Source organism: Hipposideros armiger, unplaced genomic scaffold, assembly GCF_001890085.2.
Source record: "Hipposideros armiger isolate ML-2016 unplaced genomic scaffold, ASM189008v1 scaffold_350, whole genome shotgun sequence".
NCBI lineage: Eukaryota > Metazoa > Chordata > Mammalia > Chiroptera > Hipposideridae > Hipposideros > Hipposideros armiger.
The window spans coordinates 643062-668894 of NW_017731700.1; the positions used below are offsets into that span (position 1 = coordinate 643062).

General features: G+C 36.0%; 1 protein-coding gene across 1 annotated transcript in view; it reads left to right on the plus strand.

Moving 5' to 3' along the window:
- NRK (Nik related kinase) overlaps positions 1-25833 on the plus strand; it is a 166076-nt gene that overhangs the window by 9033 nt on the left and 131210 nt on the right. The window contains exon 2 of the mRNA XM_019661488.1: positions 3963-4028. Within this exon, the coding sequence (XP_019517033.1) occupies positions 3963-4028 (66 nt within the window). The remainder of the gene's footprint in view (positions 1-3962; positions 4029-25833) is intronic.

Consider the following 25833-nt stretch of genomic DNA (forward strand, 5'->3'; position numbering starts at 1 on the left):
ACACACACACACACACATACACATTTTTTTTTTAGTATGCCTATGTCACTCAATCCTTGGGACTGGCTGCTATTTTTTCATCTCCAAATCTGACATCTCTTCACTATGGTAGTCCCCCTTGCCTTCTGTGCCCAGTATGGTAATGACATTCCTCACGGCTGTGGCCTTGGTATTTGACACTGCCATGTGTAGTCCTAATCTATATTGGGGTCAGGATTAGACAGGCTTGGAGGACAGTAGTGGCAGAGGTGATCTGAAATAGCATATGATCCAAAAACTATATTTGAATTACATTAGGTTTATATTTAAATATAAATACCAGCTCTCTGTCTTCCACCACCCAGACGAAACTTGCTTCCCACATTCAGTCATTAGAACCTTCCCACTTTACAAAGCGCCTTAGCCCCCATTTTAAAGCAGTTTTACTTTCTAGTCCACAAAGATTGAAACATTCAGCATATCCTCCATTTCATATGCTAGAGCATCACCTCAGCCAACACATTGTATTTCAGTCTATTTTCTTAGTCTTTTTTTTTCCAGTTTCTAGAACAGTAGGTTTTACGTTAGTGCACAAGAATACTACGCAAGCATCATCTGGGGATCTTAGAACTCATCTCCAGAAATTCCAATTTCATAATTCCGTGGTAGGGACGAGGAATCTGTATTTTAATAAAAAAGATTTTCCAGATGATTCTCATGTAGGGAAAGTATATAGTCCACAATTTGAGAAACAATGCTCTAGAAGAAGAGATTTTTTTCTAAGTTTTCCATTTGAATTGTGAAGCCCTTTCTTCCAGCTGTCTCTGAAACTTACTCTGGCACTTACATTGTTATATCCACCATTTTCAGGTTCTCTCTCCATGAAGCCTTTTGATAAAAATGGCTATTTTTAAGATTTAAAACAAAAGAAGAAAAGTCTCTGCTATTCCTTCTAAGTGCTGTGCAATCTCTTTCCTTCCTGTAGCTATCTGACTACTGGAATGTGTTCCCTAATTCTCCTTGTTTACTCCCTTAAATCTGAAATTTATTGCTACCCATATTGACCATTTAACGGTTCCCTTTTGTTCTTTATTTCTGCTGTATTTGGTTCAGCCTCAGCTTCTGAGTCTCTTCCATGACCAGTAAACACTGCCTTCTAGTGGTTCTTTTTCTTCCTGTTACCCCCCGCACCCCCTGCCCTTAATAAAGTTGTCCATCAAGGTGTTTATTCTTTTCCCCTCTCCTTGAATTCAGAAGGCAGGTAACTCCCAAAAATACTAGGTTTCTTGGGGCAACCAGTCTTTTAAATTGCAGCAGATGATTTCAATACATAGAAAAATATAACAAAGTATAAAGTATTTGCCCAACATTATAAGGTTCAAAAATATTTTAGTAATTTATTTTGAGAAAAGCTTTTATGAGTTAGGGTTTCTTGATTACTAACCTTTTTTTAACCAAATGGAACACCAAAGCATACCAAAACACCAAATAATACCCAAATTGATATTGCAGTCATAGATACAAAGATCTTTCCTCTTCTGGTTTTCATGTCTTGGTGTGGCAGGGCAGAAGGGAGGACCAAGTAATTATGGAGATCCCTCTGATGCAGACTTTTTAATTTCACAGTGACCCTCCCCCCTGTCAAAAAAGAGGTTTCTTTTTAATGCTTCCTTGCGTGGGAGCCCAGAATAAACTTTCTAACACTATAATTCAGTGGAAAATCTGATATAAAAATTAAGTAATATTACCCTAGTAATTAGCATAGGTCTGTTTTCCCCCAGTTTGTCATTTAGTCTTGAAAGATACTAGTATGAAGATAGGGAATGAGAAATATTGCATAAAACTAATGAAAAATACTCTTAGAATAGGTGCACAGTAAGCTGAGCTGCCTTTAAACACAGAAGAAAAAATGTAAAACCTTTTTATTTAATGTGAGCATGAAGAGAATTAAGATGTTTTGGTCACTTGTGAGCTGGAAAAATTTCTAGACAACGTGAATATACATAAAATAAGGCCTACAAGAATTCCACAGGCATTTTATTGTCCCTGTCCATTTCCTTGATGTCTTTTTTGAGTAATTAGATACCTGAGATCAAATATAAGCAAGGTACTTATGTCATTGAGGGGTAGAAAAAGGATTCAAGAAATTTAAGACTGTCAAGTTGTTCAGATCATTCAGTAATTCTCTAATATATGGTATCTTTTTCAGCTAAAATGCAGCCTTAACCATAACAAAGAATATTTACCAATAGGAGGAATCAGCTAACATACTTGATTCTTTTGACAGATGGCCAGAGGCTGTTTCTCCAGAATTAATAATGTCCAATATAAATCCCTCAATGATATTCTTCAAAGAAATATGCTAAACTGATAAAGTCTTCAAGCTGAATCTTAGTAACTCCTTTGTTGGCTAACTTTTTCCTATAAAATTTTCAGTGAGTTATAACAACAATGATATGTTTAATATCAAAGCTACTATAACAATACATTTTTACTTCTCTTGAATCCTCAAAATTCTCATTTTAAATAACTTCTGAAATTTCACTGGGAGTATGTTCGCAGAATTATTTGCTTATAATGATAATTGAGCATATTGCAACATTGATTTTGAAGATGATTTTAAGAAAGTAGGATGCTGTTTTTTCTAACAATAGTTGTGTCAATCCAGTAGAAACATGGATTTTAGAATGTTGGAATCTGATTTTTTTTCTCATAGAATTTTAGAGCTAGAGGTAGGAAATCACCTAACACAGCACCTTCATTTTATATATGTGAAAAGTACATCCCAGAGAGAGTAAATAACTTACCCAGAGTCATATAGTTAATTAATGGCAGAGCTGGGGCTGAAACTCCAGTCTCCTGACTCTGTCTGGTTGAATACTTGTTGACTGAAGTAATCCCAGAGCTGTGTCATTTTCCTATGACAGTTTTGCTAGATTATACAAATGCCACACCAGTTTTAAAGAGTCTATAATTTCAGTATATACATTGCATATGCTCAATAGTTTTTCTGTTTAGCTCACATTTATCACAGTAGTAAAAATGTTTTTATACAAAGTTAAACAAAATTTGTGGACATAAAGTGTGCTTTCTATAAGGCACATGCATTTCCAAGAATTTGCCAATGCTGCTACCACTTTGTATATAAATTGGTATACACTGATACCTCATCTAAGTTTTGCTAAAATAGTAAAATAAGCTGCTACACTGAAAGTTTAAGTAGTGATAAAATTCAAAAATCATGTTTTGTGGTGAACAAGAAAGAAATACCCATATTTTAACATAAGGAAACAATGTTTAAGGATGAATATGGAATCCTTAGGAATCTGCCTATAAATCTGTTATATTTTGTCTGCTATGATGCCACATGTAGGCTAAGACAAATAAATTATCAGTGAATTTGTGCCATGAAAATATATGCACAGATTAACTTAAAAAACAAACAAAAACAACTTTGTCTAGTTTTTAAAGTGATGCCCTTTTAATGCCATGGTTTTGCTTTGTTATTCATATTTAGAGATGATATTCTTTCTTAAGAATTTATTTTATATGCATAAGCTGTCTAGATTTTATATCTAATATGTACTCATCATTGCTCGAAGCTAAATCTTCTGCCTATCTGGTTATCACTGAAAAAATGCATATTAAAAAAGTATTTCAATTGCAAGTAATGAACTTATTTCTATTTTAATATTATTTCTAATTATATTATGAATATTCCTTAACTAGACATAATTATATGCATTTTACAGTTTTATGATAATTGTACAACTCCTTAGTGTCAATACCATTGTCTCTTTTTTATAAATAATTACACTTCGTCCAAGGAGATTGTGACATATCTATTCTTTTGGTAAATGACACTTAGATTTTTTCCATGGAAATTCTAAAGGAACATGGCAGATTGGAAATGCCATTCTAGATAGTTGAATGTTTGCTTATTTTTCAAGAAGATTGACAATTTTTGTTCTGTATTTTTTCAGGATCCAACTGGAATATTCTCACTGGACAAAACCATTGGCCTTGGTACTTATGGAAGAATTTATTTGGTAAGTGGAGATAGATTATGTCTTCATTCCTCAGTTTCTAATAACAACAACGAAATCAAGTCAAAACCCTACATTACAAAACACAAAGCAAATAATGTCAAAACACAACATTAAACTTTTAGAGATGAATCAAATTAAGATAGCTCAGTGGCATCTGTGAGAGTTATTACAAAAGGAGTGCATCGGGAATTTATAGTGAAACAACCAACCAAACATAAGATCTAAAAATTATTAGAAGAGAATTAATGAAATCACCAATGGAAAAGTTCAAATAAGATGTACCCAACTAAAATATCACTTGTTATATATATATTATATATATATATATATATATATATATATATATATATATATATATCTCCATACCATTCAAATTACATTCAGCTTTTAAACTGAATGTTATAAAAAGGAAAGTTTCCATAGCATTCTCTATCATACTGTGTACATGAGTGTGTGCATGTGTACTCAGGATTTGCCAGAGAATCCAACAAGAAAAATCTGCATTTCTTTAGCGATTATTTATTAAGCACAAAGTATGTGCCAGGCACTGTGATAGTCTCTGGACTGTCAAAGTGATGAACAAAAGAGATGGTCCCTGTTCTCTTGGGGCTGATGGTCTAGAAATGTGTAAGTGATTACATATGAGTGTGTGGAAAGCATTGAGGGAGGCACACAAATAACTGTATAATTGCAATTGTAGTATATTCTCAGTAAGAAAATTCCTTGTGATATAAAAGCATAGAGCAGGAGGACTTAAGTTAGTCTGAAGGGTCAGCATTGGTCTCCTTGGGGAAGTGCTTGGTTAACTGATACCAGGAGGACGAATTATGAGCAAACCAAGAAAAATGCGGTTGTAGAAGATGATGTTTATGCCATCTAGGCAGAAGCAGGGCAGTGTTAGAAAGCTGGCTGGGAAATGGTGTTGCTTTAGTGGCCCGATCATCTTGATCAGACGCCCTTCCCCCACTCTGTAATGTGAAGAATAGACATTTTCTCAGTCTTGTATAAGGTTCTATACAAATGCAGTGTTCCTTTTTCCCAGATCTGTCCCCTCAAAACCAGATCACTGTCCCTAGGCTGATCCTTATTGTCCACTGACCACAGGTCCTCTATATATGGGTTGTAGAGGTGCCCTGGTTTAGGTCCAACAGAAGGGCTTCTTTCTGGTTCAAACAAGGGTACCCTGTGCTTGCCAAGCCTCATGCCTTTAGGGTTGAATCTGCCCAGAAGGGGTTTCTTTATTCGTTTACCTACCCAGGTTAGGGTGGGGGAGGTCTTTAAAATTTGTTCCAAAATAGTTATAGCATAGAAGTTGAGTAATAGAAGAAGCATTGGGGAAGGGTCCTAAAAGCAGAAAGAACCTTGGGGAGTACAGGTAACAGAGAGAATACCAATATTCGTAACAAAAGTTTTTTCAAACAATTTTGACTTTACCTATTAATAGAACCAGTAACCTATACACAGTGAAGTGATACAGATACAAATATATTGTTTATGTTGACTCAGTTGCATTCCAGACTGAACGATTGGTTAACATGTGTGCGATCTAGGTGAATTTTGCCATGTTACGCATAAATACCTATACCTTATGCATAGAAGTTTCTCTTCTTTATGGCACATTCGTAATATCCATGGCTCTATACACATTTAATTTCCTGAGGGATCTGTATTTAAGTGTGTGTGTGTGTGTATACTTGTTTTGATTTGAAGGTATAGAGCTCTCTATACCAGCAGATTTTAGGATTAAAAACTTCAGTTATATCAGGTAAAAAGCAAAGGTAAGGTTAGATAGCACAAAAACATGGTTTCTCGTCATCAGTCATCAGAACTGTGATACCATAAAAACAAGAAAAGCCAAGAGGGTAAAAAGGTGAGTTGTGTATGGTAATTTTTTTTAACTAGGGTTTATTGAGATGTACAGCAGGCCCTCTAATAATGTCGTTTTGTTCCATGTCATTTTCCTATGATGTTGATGAGATGCCATAGGAACTTAACTCTCATTTATACCAATTAGCTTATGGTAAAATTGGTTTTCATTATACGTCGTTTTGTCAAAAGTCACAGAACCTATCGACATTAAGTGAGGACTTACTGCAGTTTGTATTTGGTAAAATTTACCCCTTCAAATGTACAATTTTATGAGTTTACACAAACACATTCATTCATGTAACTAACACCAGAATCAAGAGTTTTCAATATACATCTTAAATTACACAGTATATAACTTCAAGTAATATTCTACTACTTCCCTGTGTGGTGCTCCAGCTTGTGTACTATGGTTATGTTTGTTATACGTTTTGCTTTTATGTATGTTATAATTCCACAGTACTACCTTGTTCCTTATACTCAACATTACTACTGTTTATTTAGTTGATATCTTTTAGAGTAATTAAAAAGACAAAAAGTATATTTATTTTCTGGCATCTTCATTTCTTTGGGTAAATCTAAGTTTCTCTCTTGGTATGATACCCCTTAAGCCTGAAGAACTTCCTTTAGCATTTCTTATAGCTCAGGGCTTCTGGTAATGGATCATCTGCTTTTGTTTGCATGAAAAGTCTACATTTTTCCTGAATTTTTGAAAAATATTTACGCTGGATATGGAATTTTGGGTTGACAATGATATTTTTCTTTTAGAACTTTAAAGATACCACTCTGTTGTCTTCCTGTGTTTGCTCCTTTGTATTTTTCTTCTGACAGCCTTAAAGAGTTGTCTCTTTGTCTTTGTTTTTTAGCAGTTTAAATGTGAAGTGTGTGTGTGTGTGTGTGTGTGTGTGTGTGTGTGTGTGTGTGTTTGGTGGGGTATTTATTACCATCCTTGAGTTTCTCTGAGCTTCTTGAATATGTGATTTGACATATCTTATTTGAGGGAAATTTTTTACCTTTCTCTCTTCAAATATTTCTTCTTCCTTGTTCTCTTTTTTCTCCTTGTGTAAATCTAGTTTCATATGTGTTAGATGATTTGATATTAATCCACAGTTCTTGGATACTCTGTTTTGTTTTTCATTTGTGTGTGTGTGTGTGTATGTTTATTTATTTTCATTCTCTTTTCTCTTTGTGTTTCAGTTAGGATCAATTTTTCTCTCCTGTCTTCAGTTTCACTGATTCCTTTCTCAGCTTTTTTGAGTCTACTGATGAGATTGTCAAAGGCATTCTTTAGCTCTTTTATTGTTTTTCATTTCCAGCATTTCCACTCATGTTTTATACTTAACATCTTGGCTGAAATCTCCATTTGTTCATGCATGCTTTCCATATGTTTCACTAAAGCCTTTCACATATCAATCATAGTTACATTAAATTATATGTTTCATTATTTGGATATCTAAGTCATCTAGGAGGCTGGTTATATTGATTGCTTTGTCTCTTGAGAGTGGGCGTTTTCCCCTCTTGCTTGTTGTTTCTCAAAATTTTGGTTTGAATGTCAGACACAGTATGTAGAACAGTAGGGATTGAAGTAAGCAGTATATATGTCTTAAAATGGGTGCAGTTGTTCTCCTAAATCAATAATATGTGAGGTTAAGTCAAACTAATAAGAAGATAAGCTATATTTCCATTATTCGTTGCTCTGGTTATCCTCACTTCACCACCAGCTTCAAATTCCTGTTACATTTTGCTTAGCATTAGGGTTTGCTTGCTGAATGTTTTTTCTCAATATTCCCTCTCTACCCTCAGTTTTAGACCTTCCCTGTGTATCTGTGTCTCAAACAGATTCTCTCTCCATGCTCTTGTGCCTCCCCTAGTGGTATACTCCTAGTTGTATATTGCTACTGCTTCATATTAAGTGCTCGAAAGCCTGGTGGTGTGGGGGGCAGAGAGAATTTCCCTCTTTTGCTGTTCCAGCTTCAGTCTTAAGCAGATCCTGTGCCTCTGTGCAATTGGGACTTTATTAGTTATCTTGACCTTCTGATAGTGGTAGGACACTTCTAAATGTTCTGGTCATGGGACTAATTCCTGCCCCTCCCGAAGAAGTGGAGGACATCATTTTCTTTTACATTTCCCTCAGCTGCAGTAGTTCTTCATCTATACTGTGGAAGTGGGGAGGCAGGGTTTGCTGCCCTTCCCCTGGAGCTTAAGGCTTTTATTCCTTAGGGGGAAAGCAATTGGACATGGTTGCATGCTTTTCCTATGCAATGGCTTCTCCTCTCCACTAGGTCATTAATGTAAATCCCTGGAGAAAAGCCTGCAAGTGCGTATAAATTTCTCTTGTATCTGTGGCCCACACAGGTACTGTACTCTCATGCTAGCCCATACTTAGCCTTTATCAGTTCATTAAAAATTTTGCTGGATTCTTTATACTAGCTTCTATGGTGACTCTGTCTTCCTTCTGCAAGCACAGGTGAGCCAGTGCTCATGTGCCATCTCTCCTTGCAAGTGCTGTCTTTCATCAGATTTCATGCTGGTTGGTTGCCTTGAGACTTCTTTCTGGGTTCAGGAAAAAATATGATTTTTGTAGATTATTCAGCTTTTTTGTTGTTAGGATAGGGATAGATGATTACAGATGCTTAATTTGCATTAGACAGATTTTCTTTTGTCACTCATTGGTGTGACCTTTTTTCTATTTCAAGTTAATTTCCTTTTATAAAAAGTTTTGGGATGGCAGTATACATGCATGAATACTTTCTTCATGGGAAACAATCTTGAGTATGTAGTAAATGCTTTAAAAGTATTCATACACTTTACATCAGTAATCCCACATTTGGCTATTATAAACACCAAGCATACAGAAAAAGCATAAAATATTTATTTTAGCAGAAAGCAGTATATCATGGTGAAAAGGGGGCCTGCTTTGGAGCCTGATCAGTGCTTACTTGGCCATTAATTTGCTATGGCCTTGAGCAAGTCACTTAATCTCTGAGTATATTTTCCTTATTTACAAAATGGAGGTAATACATACATTGCAATATTTGATAAAATTAAAAAATAATGTGTACAAAATGCTTGTCACATGGTAGATACCTTTTAAAGATAGCTATTGATATCATTATTACTGTTGCTATTATTTATAAAAAGACAAATTTAGCAAAATCATAAATAGTTAAAAATAAAATTCAGTAAACTTCCTTATATTCAGTATATCATTGCTCTGAAAAGTAATGTATATGAAGATATCTAGTAACATAGAATTATGTTTAAGATGTTAAGTATTCCATATTATATGTACACTGTGATTACAGCTATGTGAAAAGATGCACATGAAAAACAGTGAATAGTGAGATACTGGGTATAATTTTTATTCTGTATTTTTTTTATTTCATATTTCTATTTTTTGTAATGTTATTTAGGTAAAGAATTATTTTATATATAATATATGTATATTATATATAGATTATATATATAAAAGATCATATATATATATATATATATATATATATATATATATTGTCTGACAATTAGGTTCGCGAACTCATCCTAGAAAAAGTGCTACATACCTCATTGCTGAATATCACTATGGTCACCTTTGAAGTACTTCCCTTGGGAAGCTATGCCCTGATGCCAGTTCCTAGTGCATCCTTCAAAGCAATTTTGGAACTTTTTCTGGAATGGCCATCAGAGCGGTGATTGTGTTACCCTTGATGTCCTGAGTGTCATCAAAATGTCTTCATTTCAATATTTCCGTTATCTTCCAGTAAAGAAAGCAGTCATTGAGGGCCAGATGAGGTGAGTAGGGAGGGTGTTCCAATAGAGTTATTTGTTTAGTGGCTAAAAACTCCCTCACAGACAGTGCCGTGTGAGCTGGTGCATAGTCATGATGCAAGAGCCATTAATTGTTGACGAAAAGTTCAGGTCATCTAACGTTTCCACGCAGGCTTTCCAGCACTTCCAAATAGTAAACTTGGTTAACTGTTTGTCCAGTTGTTACAAATTCATAATGAATAACCCGTCTGATATCAAAAAAAAGTTAGCAACATTGTTGCAGCAAAGTTCACAAACTTAATTGTCACACCTCGTGTGTGTGTGTGTGTGTGTGTGTGTGTGTGTGTGTGTGTACACCAAACCCTGTACAACAAAATGGAAGCATGGTACCATTCAAAATTAATGTCAGAATGACTCATAGAGTCCTTTGCTTTTTCATTGCTGCCAACTATATCCCTTACTGGTGTTTGTTTTGGTTAAAGTGTGTCCAGTGTCTTCCAGCTTGTTTCCAAGGCCTCGTTCTCTGGCAGGTTTCCAGCTGTCTGCTGAGATCTGTGCACATTGAAATAAAGGCTGAGTTGCACACTCCACATTGTAAACATTTTTCTTTTCCTTCTTTTTCTTCAAACTAGGTGCCTATCTTTCTACCCTCTCCCACCTCCTACCAGTAGAAACCTCACTTAAAATAGCGGCTTTTGTTTTTCTCTCTTGCTTTGAAAGAAAGTACCACTCTTCTTTTTTTTTTGTCCTGGTAGAGATAAAACAGTTTCCTCTTCATGTTTAGCTGCTAGTCTCATGTCTTTAGCGTTGCCATTTGAATTGAAGGAATATTTAGAATTTTCCCATCTGAGACCATCTGAGCAAAAAGAAAATAGGTTGGTACTATTTTGTAATGGTACTACTAAAAATTAATTTCCCAAGGAACAATGCGTACATAGAGACCACAGTCATTTTATGAATTATTAAGAAAGAGACCGACACACTTTAGGGTAGCACAGTGGGTGGCAACTTGAATCTCCCACTAACTGACACTATACATGTAACTTGACTTTTCTGGGCCCATTTTCTCAACTATAAAATAAGTGTGTTAGATAACCTCCAGGATTTCTTCTGGCTCTTGGGCAATACACGTAACAGTGCCTGGAATGCAATAAAAAGTAAGCTATTCTTGTTCTTACTGTCATCAGCATATTAATAACTATCTTATAGTCCCTTCACCACCCGGCAAAATAGAAACTGATTTTGGCTACTAGTTGGAGCAGTTCTCATTTCATCAAATAAAATTATTTTCATCATATTTTTCTATTCTCTCTTCTACTTTACCATCTGATAGTAAGACCTGATATTTAGCTCAGTAACTACTATGATGCCCAATGCAAAGGTATAACTGGGTAGCAGATAAATTGCGAAGGCAGGATACTTCATTATATGTTACTGTTACCTAACACCATTTTATTAAGCAGAATACTAGTGAGAGAAGACAATGAACTGAATCTCCACAACAAACCAGTATGCCTTGGCCTTAATAAAGTATTGACTGTACCGTTAATCTCAGTCACCTATCCCCTCATTGACATTTGCAGATGGTGAGGACAGAAATAGGAGTGGAAAAAGGTTCAAGGCAACCATTTTGAGCAAAGGAAAAATTCACCTGAAATAGGGTAAACCTCTAAAATTGGGTCTACAGCTTAATTGACACATGTGCCTGATGCCTACTAGGAAATCAATTAATGCTGGTGGGAGGAAATAACTGCCCCAAATATCTTATTGTTCTAAAACGTAAATGCATATACCCAGGGTATAAGTAAGAAACCATTCTTGAAAGATATTAGAGCAATCATCTGTCCTTTGGTAGTCAGCAGATTGATTCAGATATATGAAGGTGTGGCATTACAATCATGATCAAATTCCTGAATTGCTTGTACTCTGGAAGTGTACCATTAAATATGGATTTTTCAAAACACTGTCTAATGCTTCACTCTTAAATTTGATTTTTTAAGTAACTGCTTGATACATTGCTTTTACTTGGCAATCTCACCAGACAGGTGAGATTTAGGCTTATTAGTTGCATTTTCTGCATTTGAAGTTGGAGTAGGGAGTGGGAACAGAAAGTCACAAAAGAAATGTCCTCAAAGTTGATGACATACAATGTATGATATTTTAAATTAAGTTTCAGAAACATGGTGCTGATATTTGGGTTGGCTAGCCACTAGGCCTATTGGACAGGGGTTTGAGTATTTTTCCTTTTAAACTGAAATTATATTGTTTATTTGCCTATCAAATGTCTAGCATTGTGAATGCTTTCTTTTTAGGTAACAAACTTTCCTCATCCTTGTCATTTTGCAAATATAGCTCAATTAAGTCAGCCAATAAGTATTGTTTGAACACCCATAAATTGCACAACACTGTGCATTTCATTATACATCACAAGCCTCAGAAGCAGGAACTCAAGCTAAAGCTGAGTTGAGGCCACCGGCTTATTAGGCTGCTATGACTTCCTAGTGCAGTACCATAAGCCCATAGCCCTCTCTTGGTTCCACCTTCTTCCTGTGACATCACCCCCTTGTGATAATGAACTTCAAAAGTAAGGATTGGTCATTCTTAAGTAACTTTCTAGCTGCTCTATGATAGGAAACCTAAAATGTATCCACTAAATAAAAATACTGGGTTGTCAGAAAAGTCATGACACATATTTGCAACAAAAAACATAGAAAAAATACTCATGACTTTTCTGACAACCCAATATTTCCTTGAATGTTCAAAATTTTCTATAATAAAAATATTAAATATCAATCCAATGCCCACTGTGTTCCAAGCACTGTGTTAGATACTAGGAGCTAGTTAAGATGATCAGAAAACACTTTTTTGGGGGGGAGGCAGGTTGGTCATTTTTATTGATTTAGTTTTAGTAGGCATAAGGAAGGAGGTTTTAGCTATGATTGTGGGCTCTACATTTGAGGAGGGAGTGATGGGTAACAGGAAGAAGAAGCAGAGATAGGATGAGACTGGGAAAAAAGAAGGAGGGAATATGGTTGTCATTTTTTTTCCTGGAGGTAGAAAACCTAATGAAGTGTCTGAGACTCCAGGAACAAGTTTTTCCTAAGTAAGAGAACCGACAATGAATATTTGCAGAGGGGGCAAACATAGGCTAAATAAATTGAGACTCAGGGGACCAAATTAGTGGAAAGCGCTGAGGCTTAAACAACTTGGAGAAAACGGAGTATTTCTATCTTGGCCATGACAGCTCTCCAACTGTGTAGTATAACCCAGGCTCTGAGTTATAGGCTCGTCTTTTTCTTTTTGCGTTATACCAACATTTACTTCTGCCTCCTGATAAATCTTGAGGAAAGAAGAAGCAATAGCATGATAGGAACAAAAGATGAAAGTAAAAGCCATATATGGGATTTGTGCTCTCATGAGGCCACATTTAAATTTTTTCACCATATGCTAATCTGTTTAATAAGTTCACAGATATACATGGAAATATATTCAAATTCTGTCCTTGGAATATTGGGGTAATGCAAAAATCATCTCATATCTTCAGACACTTAGTCCAGTTGGTTTTCATAAAGTTTTTCTAGGGGCAGAAAAGACAAATTTAAATGTATAGAGGAGACAAATACATATTGCTAAACAAAAGTGAAGACTGATAAACTATAGTATGGTAGCTTTGGTTAATCATATAAAAGCATCCCAATTGTAATTTTTTAATAAAATATAATTATAAATCTCTGTGTGTGGGGGAATATTACAATTACTAAAAACAGATACACAAAATTGCATAATTGATGCTTAGCTTATACACTTAAAGCTATTTTTAATATATCAGTTTTAGGAAAATTTATGAGAACAAGCTGTTAAAAACTTCTTTAAAATGTATTTTTCAATTACAGTTTGAGGACAAACTCTTATAAACCATTTCATAGAGTGGTGGGAGTGGGTGGGAGCAGTGCTAGCAAAACTAATATACTCTTTGTCTAATATATTGAAAATCAACTTTTGTCTTATTTTGCATATACATATGCATTTATATAGTATATATGTAAATATATGTATAATTATGTACATATATACACATGTATGTATATAAATGTATACACAAAATACATTTATATGTATATATACTATAAATTATACTACATAGAATATTTATATATATATACATGTATATATATACATGTATATATATACATGTATATATATACATGTATACATATATATATGAATGATTGTGGTGAGATTCTCAGTTAATTCAGTGAAGGTTGTTGGTGGTTGAAGTATCAAGAGTTCTTGCTTTCCTTGATCTTCTAGTAGTTGACCACTAAAATCTAGTTAGCTAGGTCCTCACCCCATTTCAAGAAACAGACACTGGAAAGTAGCATTTAGGAATTCTAACACTTGAAATAAGAATGAGCCCTAACTTGGTTTTAGGACTTTCTAATATTCTACCATATTTGTGTATCTGTATCTAAAGTAGTTTTGTGGTTGATGTCAAAGTTGCATTTAGAAATTAATGTGCCACTGTAGCTCTCTGAGTGTGTCAAATGAACAATGGAAGCCCTTACACTTTTATGTTGCTGGGGCTATACTGAAAGAAGGCTCTTACAGAGAAAGAGGCCTCTGAGTAAAATTATGCTAAAATATCAAAGAATTATCAGAATATATAAGCAGTTCTCTAACCTACAGTGTTATTGTTTTCCTTGTTCAGCTACACCCAAGTTATAACAAATTTCTCCTCTACCAGAACATGGAGAGAGAAACAATGAGGTATAAATTGTATGTCATTTCAATTGGAGAAATAATGATATCGAAATGGTTTATGTGTAATTTGTGCTGGAAAAAAAACAACAACCTCTTTTCAGGTATGTAATTTATAGGCAGAGTTCCTTTATGACTAGGAAAAGGAGGTTGGATTATTCGGTGTCCCCTGAGGGAAAAGAAGATTGATTATATTCTAAGCACTGCCAGTAACATTTTGCATAAATCATTAACTCTGAAGAAAAACAAAACAAAACAGAAACATGACCATAATCAAAAAGGAGAAATATAAGAGTCCTCAGAAAAAGGACAGTTTTTCTTGACTTTGTGAAGAAAATTAAAATTAAATAAAATTATCTGATAAACAAATTGGGTGAGAAAATAAAAGACCGGAGAATAAAATGTTAGTCACTTTAGAGATAGTGAGTTGAAGGTCTTAAAAATGGGTAACATTTACTGAGTATTTACATTGTGCCTAGTCCTTAATTTACATTATATCATATATCTCATAAGAGTGTTATGAGGTGGGTACCATTGTATTATAATCCTCCCATCTCATAAATTAGAAAACTTATGATGTAAGAACTTGAGTTACTGAGTAAGTTCACAAAGCTAGTAAGTTGCAGAGTCAGGAGTCAAACCAAAATTTGTCTGGGCTCTTTACTGTATTATTTTCGGTTCAACATGTACAAGCCAGAGTCAAAAAGCATTCAGCTAGATCAGCCAATTGAAAAAAATACCTGCCCAAGTACAAAAGTTGACCGGAAACTGGTGAGCTGAGGTCAGTGATGAAGATCATTCATGACGTGTCCCTCCAGTACATTTGTTCATGATGGGCACTAAGGTACACTCTAGTCTGAGGGACGTTTTTCTAGGACTTAGTAGAATTTCAGAAGTGGATGGGGACAAGCAGATGGGCTTTGTAGGACACTTGAAGCTCATAGCTAAATTCCTACTCAGACCCTTGAAAGCCCTATGAAGGCAGGGAAGTGCTTGCTGTCATTTCTTCATTCCCTTCTAGTAAGCAGGGATCTGTCTCCAGGGCCAGAGGCATTTTGCCTCAGTTAAGGCTCCTACTGGGAGCCCCAGGGAAGTGGGAGGCAACAAAGTATCACTGAAAGTTGCATCTCTAAAAGATGAAACAGGACTTCAGAATGTCCTTTGTAAATGATTGGTTTCTGAATGGTGGTGATTTTTAAAAATTAACAAATTAAAAAAATAATTTGTATATTTTCTAATAGATGCATTTCTAGGAGCATTGATTTTATATATAGTATATATATTATATATACACTATTATATATATATGTATGTATATGTGTGTGTGTGTGTGTGTGTATGTGTGTGTGTGTATGTATTAGGGTACCCTTGTTGTTTGTTCACTACTTAAGAACAGAACTTCTCCCAGAGTGTAGGCTAGAATAAATTACATGTAGGGGCTAAGTGGCTATAGATTGGAAGGTTAGAGGTTGGCAGAGGAAAATAGTTAAGCAGGTGGATGGAGGCAGGTTTGGCAATGAGATGAGATGAGGAGGTGTATACCAGGTCTGCTGCTTAAATAAAATTCTCCTTGTATTGTCTCATCACATGGGGATGCAGGTTGCAACAGAACTTACTGCTTAAGTCTTTCCTGGTGGTTAACCTCTACAAGAGTTTTGCAAGCAGCCAAGTTCCTCCCACCTTGTCACAAAATAAAGTATTGCAATGACCATAGAAAACTAGCTACATGGCTTGGAGGAGATGCCTAAGATTTCATTAGTCTTTAAAACTAGTTAACAAGTTTCTTCAGGGATGGAGGCCAGGACATTTTCATTTTAGCTACAGCTCCAGATCATTTAGTAAATCATCCTGCTCATAGTAGGCACAAGGTCAACAGGGCAAGCAAAAATGTCAATGTGGATGTCTTAGTATGTTTTCTATTGTCCACACTCATTTTCTCCTTTTATTATCAGCGTCATTATTCTCAAGGAGGTATCATGAAAACATTAGATGTGTCAAGAAAATCTATCATCACTTTTTTAATATTTTAGGGACTAACAGAATGCCTTCCTTATACATATGGGTGCTTGGCACAATTTTTTGTGGGACTGAAAAGATGTGTGCAAAAGTGACCTTCTCCCAAGTGACATGTTGTGTTTTTGTTTTTGTTTTTAGCTGAGCCATCCTGCCACCTGTTGGCAGCTCAGCTCAGGCTGGGAATCGAACCGTTGTTGCTCAAGCTTGCACTCTTGAGTGAGCTCTTAACCAACTGAGCCACTTGGTCGGCCCTCCAAATGACATGTTTTAACAGGGGTTCTCTGTAGATGTACCTTGATGGAAAGGATTGACTAATGACACCCAGTTAAGCAAATGCTGGAGACAGGTTGGCCTTTCAAAATTATACCACCTAAGTAACTTTCTACTCTGACTATAAAAAAAAGTGGCACAGTGTAGAGATAAATATTTCCAAAGGATGGAAATATTAGCCTTACTTTTTTAAAATTACTTTCTGCTGAATGAGTCATTTAGGAAGCTTGAAAGAGTATTTTTTTTCTTGGGGTACTGTAGTTTGCTGTAGTGTTGTTGGCACGGCCTAGTGTAAGGATGGTTTCAAGGGAGCCTCATACCTTCAGGAAGATGTCTAGAACATGTGCAAATATTTCCTGACTTGGAAGATTGGCAGCCATTAGAAACAAAAACACATAAATAAGAGCCTACAAATGTCCCTGCTTCTCTTAGCCTTCTACCCATGCTTGCCAGGTGCTGTAATGTTTTTTTTAACTACCTTAAGCTTTAAGTGAGTTTCAAAAAATTAAATACCCCCAAATGGTAAAATGTTAAACTCTAAAAGGTTTAGAAATGTGGATTTCTCAGGTCCTGCACTGTCATATCTATATCTATATATCTATATCATCTATATCTATATATTTTGGAGGGGTGCCAAAAAATGTATACACATTTTAAGAAAGGAAAAAGTTGTATTAAAATTATAATACTCGATATATACTGATAACAAAAGATGAATGCAAGCTATGTGTATACATTTTTTGGCAACCCCAGTATATCTGTATCTATCTGTATATATCTATCTGTATCTATATCTATATCTATATCTATATCTATCTATCTATCTATCTATCTATCTATCTATCTATCTATCTATATATATATTTCGACTTGCCTTGGTTTGTTGGGTACTTTTCTAGTCCCATATCCTAAAAGACTTCCAACAGTCTGGCAAACCATATATACTCGTATGTGCTGGATTTATGCCTTTTCATACTTGAGCAACATATTATAGTGAATAAGAAATAGCTATATCTTCCCCTCAACTGCACTAAAGGCAGAACAAAAAGATGTGTATAGAAAGGTGTAAATTAGTCTAAGAGAAGTGGAAAACAGAGTGGTGATATTTGAAGGGTGTAGAGTCTGTGTTTACCCAATGTGAAAATTGGTTTGACTGATTTCTTCACCACCACCACCATCTGCCACCTTCAAAAATATACAGACATAATTTATTGACTGGTTATTTAACGGAAATTACCAAAATGTTTGTTGGCATCTAGTACACATAGCCTTGCTAAAATGGAAACTGGATGTTTTACATCTCATCCAAGACACTTTTTATAAAGGACTTCTCTGGTGGACCTTACTGCTTGGTCTTCAAGGGAGGGAGATGAGAGAAGCATAACTCACATCAACCTATCTCCCTGAGGCCCTTCAGATGGGATGCTCTGGTGTGAGGCCAGAACTTTTCAGGTCACCTGCCCCCATTCCCTCCACCTCTTTGTATCTGGCATTGGCATGAGTGATAGATAGGTAAGTTGGGTTGGGAGAGGGTTAACAGAAGTCAACTAGAGTATGGCCAGTTAATTTTTTCTTTCTTTCTTTCTTTCTTTCTTTCTTTCTTTCTTTCTTTCTTTCTTTCTTTCTTTCTTTCTTTATTAAAATGTATTGGGGTGACAATGGTTAGTATAATTACATAGCTTTCAAGTGTACATTTCTCTAATACATCATCTACTCATATATATCACATTGTGTGGCCAGTTCATTTATATAAGATAATTTGTTTAAAGAAATAAATTGCAAAGTAACTATTATTATGATTCTATTAAGGCTGAGTTGTAAAGCTTTCTTCACTCTTTACAAATCAGGAGAATTTGTATTATTATTTTTTAAATAGGCAGAGGATCTGCCTCTCTACACTGACTAGTGAATATAGTAATGTGCTCTGAACTCTTTTATAAATGCTCATTACTTTTGTGTTCTGTTGGTGCTGTGAATTATCCTGCCATTTACTAGCATTTTATATATCATTATGTACTTGGTAGAGAATTATAATGCAGTTTCAATAAGTTATAGTAACAGAGATTTAGTAGCTGAGGATGTGTCTCAGGTTTAAATAGAAGCAAAAGTCACTTGAGTCTTTAACGATGCAACTTACCCTCTTTTTGCATTACAACCTGTGGAATGAGTTGTGGACTGAAGCAACTTAATTTGATCCCAATCAAACTTTTCATTCTTAAAAGGCTATGAGGGCAGGGATTAGATAATATACACTGCTTTGTTCATATTCCCTGTACTAGCACTGTGCTGATTCAAATTTTACTAATTCTATATTTTGTGGTTTTCCTTATTAAAATCTTATATTGCGTGGCCTTGATGATCATGTAGGGGAGTGGGGGAGATAGAGAGAAAAAAAAACAAATAGAAGGGTAAAAAGGACCTTAGTACCTAGTGTTGCCAGATTTGGAAAATAAAATACAAGATACCCAGTTAAACAAGAATTTTGATAAAGAACAATTTTTGTGTGAGTGTGTCCCAATAATATATACTTATATGAAGAAATTACTTGTTTGTTTGAAATCCGAATTCAACTGGGCCTGCCCTGTACTTTATCTCCCAACATTATCTAGAACCAACTTTACCTGGGCCACAGATTTGCCAACTGCCAGTCTTGTGTTAGGAAATAAGAGGAATGCTGGTTCAGCCAATCGAAGAAGCTGCCAAAGGGTGGGGAGTAGGTGGTCATCTTGCTCTAGAACAGCTGCTAGGTCTCACTGTTTTTTTCTGGCAAATGTTGTTTGGTGCTGCTTTCAGAGCTCCTGAACAAAGCTGCTTTGCTGATAGCTGTAGAGGCTACCGTATCCACCTAAGTAATTCACTGCTTACTGAGGGGCTGAGTAGGGGAAAGGAGAGTTTTCTGTTTGACATGCAAAGGAGAGCATTTTGCCTGCTCAGTCCCCTGGGCCAGAGAAAAGAATAAAGATCACTTTTTTTTTCTTACCCCAAAAGTGGAAGGACTCTGGGCTGCTGACCTAATTGGTCACTCTTCAGTTTTAGTGTGCCATATCCAAGCATCTAGTGTGATTGCAATCAATATCAATCAGTGTTGTTTTTTGTTTCTTTGTTTGCTTATTTGTTTGTTTGTTTGTTGAAAGACCTTACGTCCTTCTGTTTAGCAGTCCAAGCTATCACTAGCTTCAATCTAGAGATTGCTCAAAGAAAGACCATTTGTGTTGTTTAGAGACTGTTACATGTGGTCCGTTTCCTTTGTGAGTTGTAAATTAAATCACTCATTTTGTCTGTGATACTGGGACCTTAAGGAAGGATACATCGAGCATGACTGATCTACAGTGCAAAATAGAGGCAAACTGTTATCAGAACTGTTTAAATCCAACCATCATATCATGCTGCTCCCAATTCCCTCAGAATGGCGCAGAGACTGTACTGTATGTTCTCTTCCTTTTGTAAATAATGTTTCCTCAAGGAAAACTGATAATCTGCAAAGGAAGTATGCTTTTGTAGATTTCAAGAAGATTTCAAAAGGGGAAGCAGTATACTGGAGGTTTCCAGTTGATGTGGCCTTGTTAATTACGCCCTCTCTGGATTTGCTAAGAATCCCAGTAGAGAGAGAAATAGAGCCTAAAACAATACCACTGTCTCCCAGCTCTCTCAGGGACTTCATTTGCAGGACCTTCTATTATAATTCTTTTTAGTACTTCAGGAAAAAGTAGTTCCAAAATAAGAAGTTGAGAATGCCATGTACTGTAATGTATAAATACAAAATAAATCAGTCTTGAATTCTAGCCAATAATAGTTCAAGTTACCACCAAGTGCTTGCTATGTACCAGACACTAATGTATCTACTTCACAGGCATTAACTCATTTGATCCTCATAGACATCCCATGAAATAGTTTTTTATAAATGTTACTATCATTTTGTATATGAAACTAAGGTATAGAGAAGTTACATAATTTGTCTATACAGTAATTGGGTAAGCCAAGATTTGAAACCAGAGCTCTCTGGCCTGCAAAGCCTTCACTTTTAACTATGCTGTATAAAAAATTGCACAGGATTATCGAGTACAAAAAAGCACAGCTACCTACATGATATAGTTGGATCAGTGAGAACCTGGAAGGTGGTTCCATCAAGTACCTTAGAAGTGTTTATGATGAGGCTCCAGTTTATATACAACTGGCCCAGTTTTAGTAGCATTTAGTAGCATTGTTTTCCCCCAGTCAGTCTCAGCCTTCTTGATGGACAGAAATAATTAGAGAATTATCTTTTTTGTCAATTGACAAAGCCAAATTACATGGAACATTTTATGGGGAATATTAGAAGCTATGTGAGAAAATAATTAGCCATTTAGGAAGTGCCTATTCAGAAGAGTAAATATTTAAGAAGGATTCAATTAAATTTTCTTACTGAGAGCTAGCTCTTATTTTTAAGAATACATTTTATGCACAATCTTTCAACAGCAAATTGTCTGGCACGCAATATAGTTTTAAGAACCAACCAGAACAGAAATAAATTAGACATGCTATTGATATTATGCTATACAATTTCAAGAGGGAAAGCACATCTCTCTCTCAAAAAAAAAAAAAACCTAGACAGTAGACATACACTATTTAAAATACAAACCTCTTTGATGAGAGCCTTGGCCAAGAAGGTATCAGTTTAGGCTCATGAAATAGATTCTAAGTAGTCAGCTAGAAAAATCACATAGGGACTTATTTTGACATGAAGTACACAGCTTCCATCCTTTAATCAACTCTGCCTAGTCTTCTGCCATGCCGCAGTGGCAGCATGAGTTTTGGTGTCACACAGATCTGAATTTAACTCCATGAGGTGATTGACCATGGGGGGGGGGTCATTTAACATCTCTAAGCCTCAATTTCATGAAAATAACAGGGACAATAAAACCCATTATGCAGAGTAACTGTTAATATCCCCTTGAGAGAACATGCAAAAAAGTCTTTCATCTATACTGAAAACATAAAAAGTTATTACCTCTGAGAGTGGGGGGATTGGTGGAGGAATGCCTTTCTTTAGTATAAAGTTTATTTTAATATTCACTACATGAGGAACATGAGGAAGAATCAAACTCTACCACAAAACAGAGCAGGAAAGACTCTCTAGATGACATAATATTTACAGAAGGCAAAACACAAGCCTTAAGAGGAGAAGTGATTTGCTTAACATCAAGCAACTAAAGGTTTAAAGCCACACTTTGATATAGAAAACCCATGTCCCTATCCTGTGCTAACTCAGTCTTTCAAGTCTTCCCAGATATTAACTAATACTCTAATTTTCAGGTAGTCATCCCCTAAGTATCCCACTTCTTCCTAGGGAGTTGAGGATGAAGTACATCATTTTCCCCTCTCATACCAGATTGTGAATAATTAAAACACTGATAATTCAAGCTTATAGTAATAAATATTGTCTAATTATACCAGTGAAACTATACTGTTTTTGAAATCAGAAATGACAATTCAAATGTACTTCCAGACTTATGAGTGACATCTATGGGTAAAGGATATTCAATTTACATTAACCACTGATAATAGATATGCAGGGGGGCTTGAAGTAGTGAGGGAGAGAAAATGAATGAAAGAATATACACTCACAGATCTCAATGTTGCATTCTTTCCAGAACAATCCATAACTTAACATGAATTGAGAAACTAAGTTTAAGCAATATTGTGAGCGGGGACAGTATCAGGCCTGGACTTGCTGCCTTCCGATGGAGCAGAATGCCCTTCTTTCCGTATTTCCATGGTTCTCAAGCAGGAGCGCATATCAGAATCCTCCAGAGGATTCCTTTGAAAATGCAAATGCTCAAGACCCACTCCAAGAGATTCTGATTGGGGACCACTGCCTAGCTGAACTTGAGATTCTAGGTGGGAACTAGAAATCTTAGAGAGGGTTTATTACATTTTTCAGAAGTGGAAAAAAAATTAAGCATATGTGCTGGGAGGGCAGAGATTTGACTCAATATGGTGTGATTTGCAGGAAAGATATCCCAGACCAAAACCATGCCCCACAGCCATGTGCCGCATTCCTTGAAATCCCCATTATTAGAGAGTCATTCCTTTAGATTTCTTACCAGAAATCACCCGTTCACTTGCATATTATAAATTAAGTAATACATTAAACCACTAATTAACACTTTAGCCCAGATGAGATTAGTTCTCACCTTAATCTCAAGGGAAATGAGGCACAAGGCAGGTAAATTATTTTTGATGGCTGTGAGAGAGGGAGGAGGGAGAATTTTGTAACATGGGGAATTGTTCCCAAGGAAAGCAAACCCAGATATAGCACCTCTGTTAGAGAAGAGAATCTTAGGGGTGAAATGGGAGGGGTTAGTAAAAGAGGGGCAGGGGATGAATGCAAAATACACTTTGCCAGAGGTTATCCAATTGCCCTTCATGGAGGGAGCCTGCCTTCCTCACTCTTACAGGCTCAAGTCTGTTGCTTACAATGACCCTCCACTGACCCTGGTTCATTTAAATGCAAAGCAACAAAAGGAGAAAGCCTGGAGGGACTTAAGTATTAAACAGCTGATTGATTTGGCCTGTTCAGTGAAGAGAAAACACACACACACACACACAGACACACACACACACACACACACACACACATTCAAAGAAACTCTTTGTTTATTTATCAATTCAGGAAAAACAGTTAAACAGTATTAGACAAATAGACAAACAACTTTCTCAGTCTTTGTGCAAATGTCATTTTCTGTTTGCCTATCTGAACCTCAGCCACAGCTGTGGGTCCTACTAAGTCCTCTCGTGGGTAGGGGAATTGCCTCTTGAGTGACAGAAAAAATACTGTCAGAACTTTTCAATAGTGCTGAAAATGCAAGCGCAGGGATCTAGGCTGAAGGTGGGATAGAAGGGAGGGGGTAATGGTCATCTACAATAGATTTGGCTCTTTTAAAGTTAACTGGAAAATAGTGAAATGGTGAAAGGTCTGGTCTTGGTTGGAAAAGAAGTCTTGGGACACTGCTAGTCATGAATTCTATGAGTTTTTAGTCTCTCTCTAGACATCAGTAAAGCCCATTCGTGCAGGTGTTCTGAGCAGCATATAGTTAAGACACTACGTTCCTTTAAAAAATGTGGTTTTGATTCGTCTGCTTTTGGATCACTCAGTTGCTCTTTGGTCAGATGACTTGATTCTTGGACTTTTTATTATTATTTTTTCTGTCTTATATTTGGCCATGTTAAAGGGGGATTAAAGAACATATCAAACCGAAGCAGTAGGATTTAAACCAAGCCAAGCTTATGAACTCGCTTTCGTACCACCACCCCCACCCAAGTTAGCATCTAGTCCCTAAAGCAGCACCAGTGTTTTCAATTAACTAAGCCAGCGGAAGTGGCATGAGTGGGGACCACTTTCTTAAGGAAGCCCAGAAGCCAGGAAGCCAGGACTGAAAACTTGGTAGATAATACAGTGGAAGTAAAATTTACTCAATGTGGATTTGCTGGCAATATGCTCAAACTCCCTCAAGACTTAACAGTCCCGGTGGCAAAGGAAGGTGGGATGTAGTGATTTCAAAATATATGTGTGTGTGTATATATATATATATATATATATATATATATATATGTATATATATTTTTTGAAACAAAATATGCATTAATATTTTATATAAAACAATTTATTTCCGTTCATGTAGTTGGGCAAGGCCCCCTGAACTATTTCACCTTAAGGTTTACACACTTTTTGTTTTTTCTGTATGTATATTTTTTAATACCCTGTTACACCTTTGTGAACTTCAAATCCATCAACCAAGTAATAAAATTGTTTTTCTTCCTCTGGCCTACCAGTTCTTTCCTGCAAAGTCCAATGCCATGTTAAAATGACTCTTTAGTCTCCGTTTTGGAGTGGCCATTTGGAGTGGTGGTTTCACAGATGCCACTGTCATGTGTTAATACCCTTAGTACAGTGGTTCTCAAGTGTGACCTCTGGACCAGCAGTATCAGTATCACCCAGGAATTTGTTAGAAGTATAAATTCTTGGTTGTCACCCTAGAACTACTAAATCAGAAACCTAAACTTTGGGGAAGGAGCACCAGTTTGTGGGGCCAGGCAATCTGTGTTTGAACAGGTTGGGCAGTTCTGAGGCATGTACCAAGTTGGAGAGCCACTGCTTTAGTATATTCCATAGTTATAGCCCGTCCTTGAAGGTGCTCTTTTGTTCCTCTCTTGCATGTACTACATGTCCCCATGTCAGGCATATGCATTTATATAGATTATCCTCCAGATTAAGTTCTTAGAGTACATAGATTTGAGGAAGGTATTTAAGGCTCTTACAAAAAAATAAACTATAAACTATGAAACATGTCCTTGAGCATCGATAAAAACAAATATCTTGACTCCCCCACTCCCATATCACAAATCCCTAAAAGTTTAGGAATACATGTACCCTCTGGTTTTGATTATAGAATTAGTTACTTTTCCTTGCTTTGCATATGTATCCTGTTAGTGAATTGGAAACTTAAGCAATTTGTTCCTTACATCTTAATACACAGTTGAGTAGCATTTTGGGGCTGTCTTCACAAAGTTCTTTCTTGGCAAGTTAGTGGTGGCAGCTTAGTGCCATGGGTTGGAGTACTATAACAGCATTCTGCAGTAAATTTGCCTGTGATGATGGCTTAGAATTCACTAAATGTTTCTGCAGAACTTTCAGATCTGGAAACCTGGGCAAGATTTCTCAGTAAGGGCAGAAGTTCAGAATGTTAATAGAGAGAGCTGTATGATCCCCTCTCCTAGTAGGATTTACACAGTGACATACTTTGCAGATGATTTGAGAACTTTCATTGTTTTGCTGCCAAACAGATTGGCCTATTCCAGTCAACTTTGTCAATCAATTTATTAGTAAAAAAGGAAACTTGCTCAAACCAGTTGTTTGACTAAATTTTCTCTTGATTAACTATATGGCTGGTTATTTCATTAAAGACACATAGCCTCAAGACACAGCCTATTTGATATATTCTTAGTAAGAAACAAGAGAAACACTAACACCTGCAAGCCACGTGAGTATGATTTTCTATTTGTTTAATGAGCTTCATATGAAATCTAATCATTTGAGTCACAGTAAGAACCAAACCTTTTATAGTCCAGTACACTTCACGTACATTTCTTT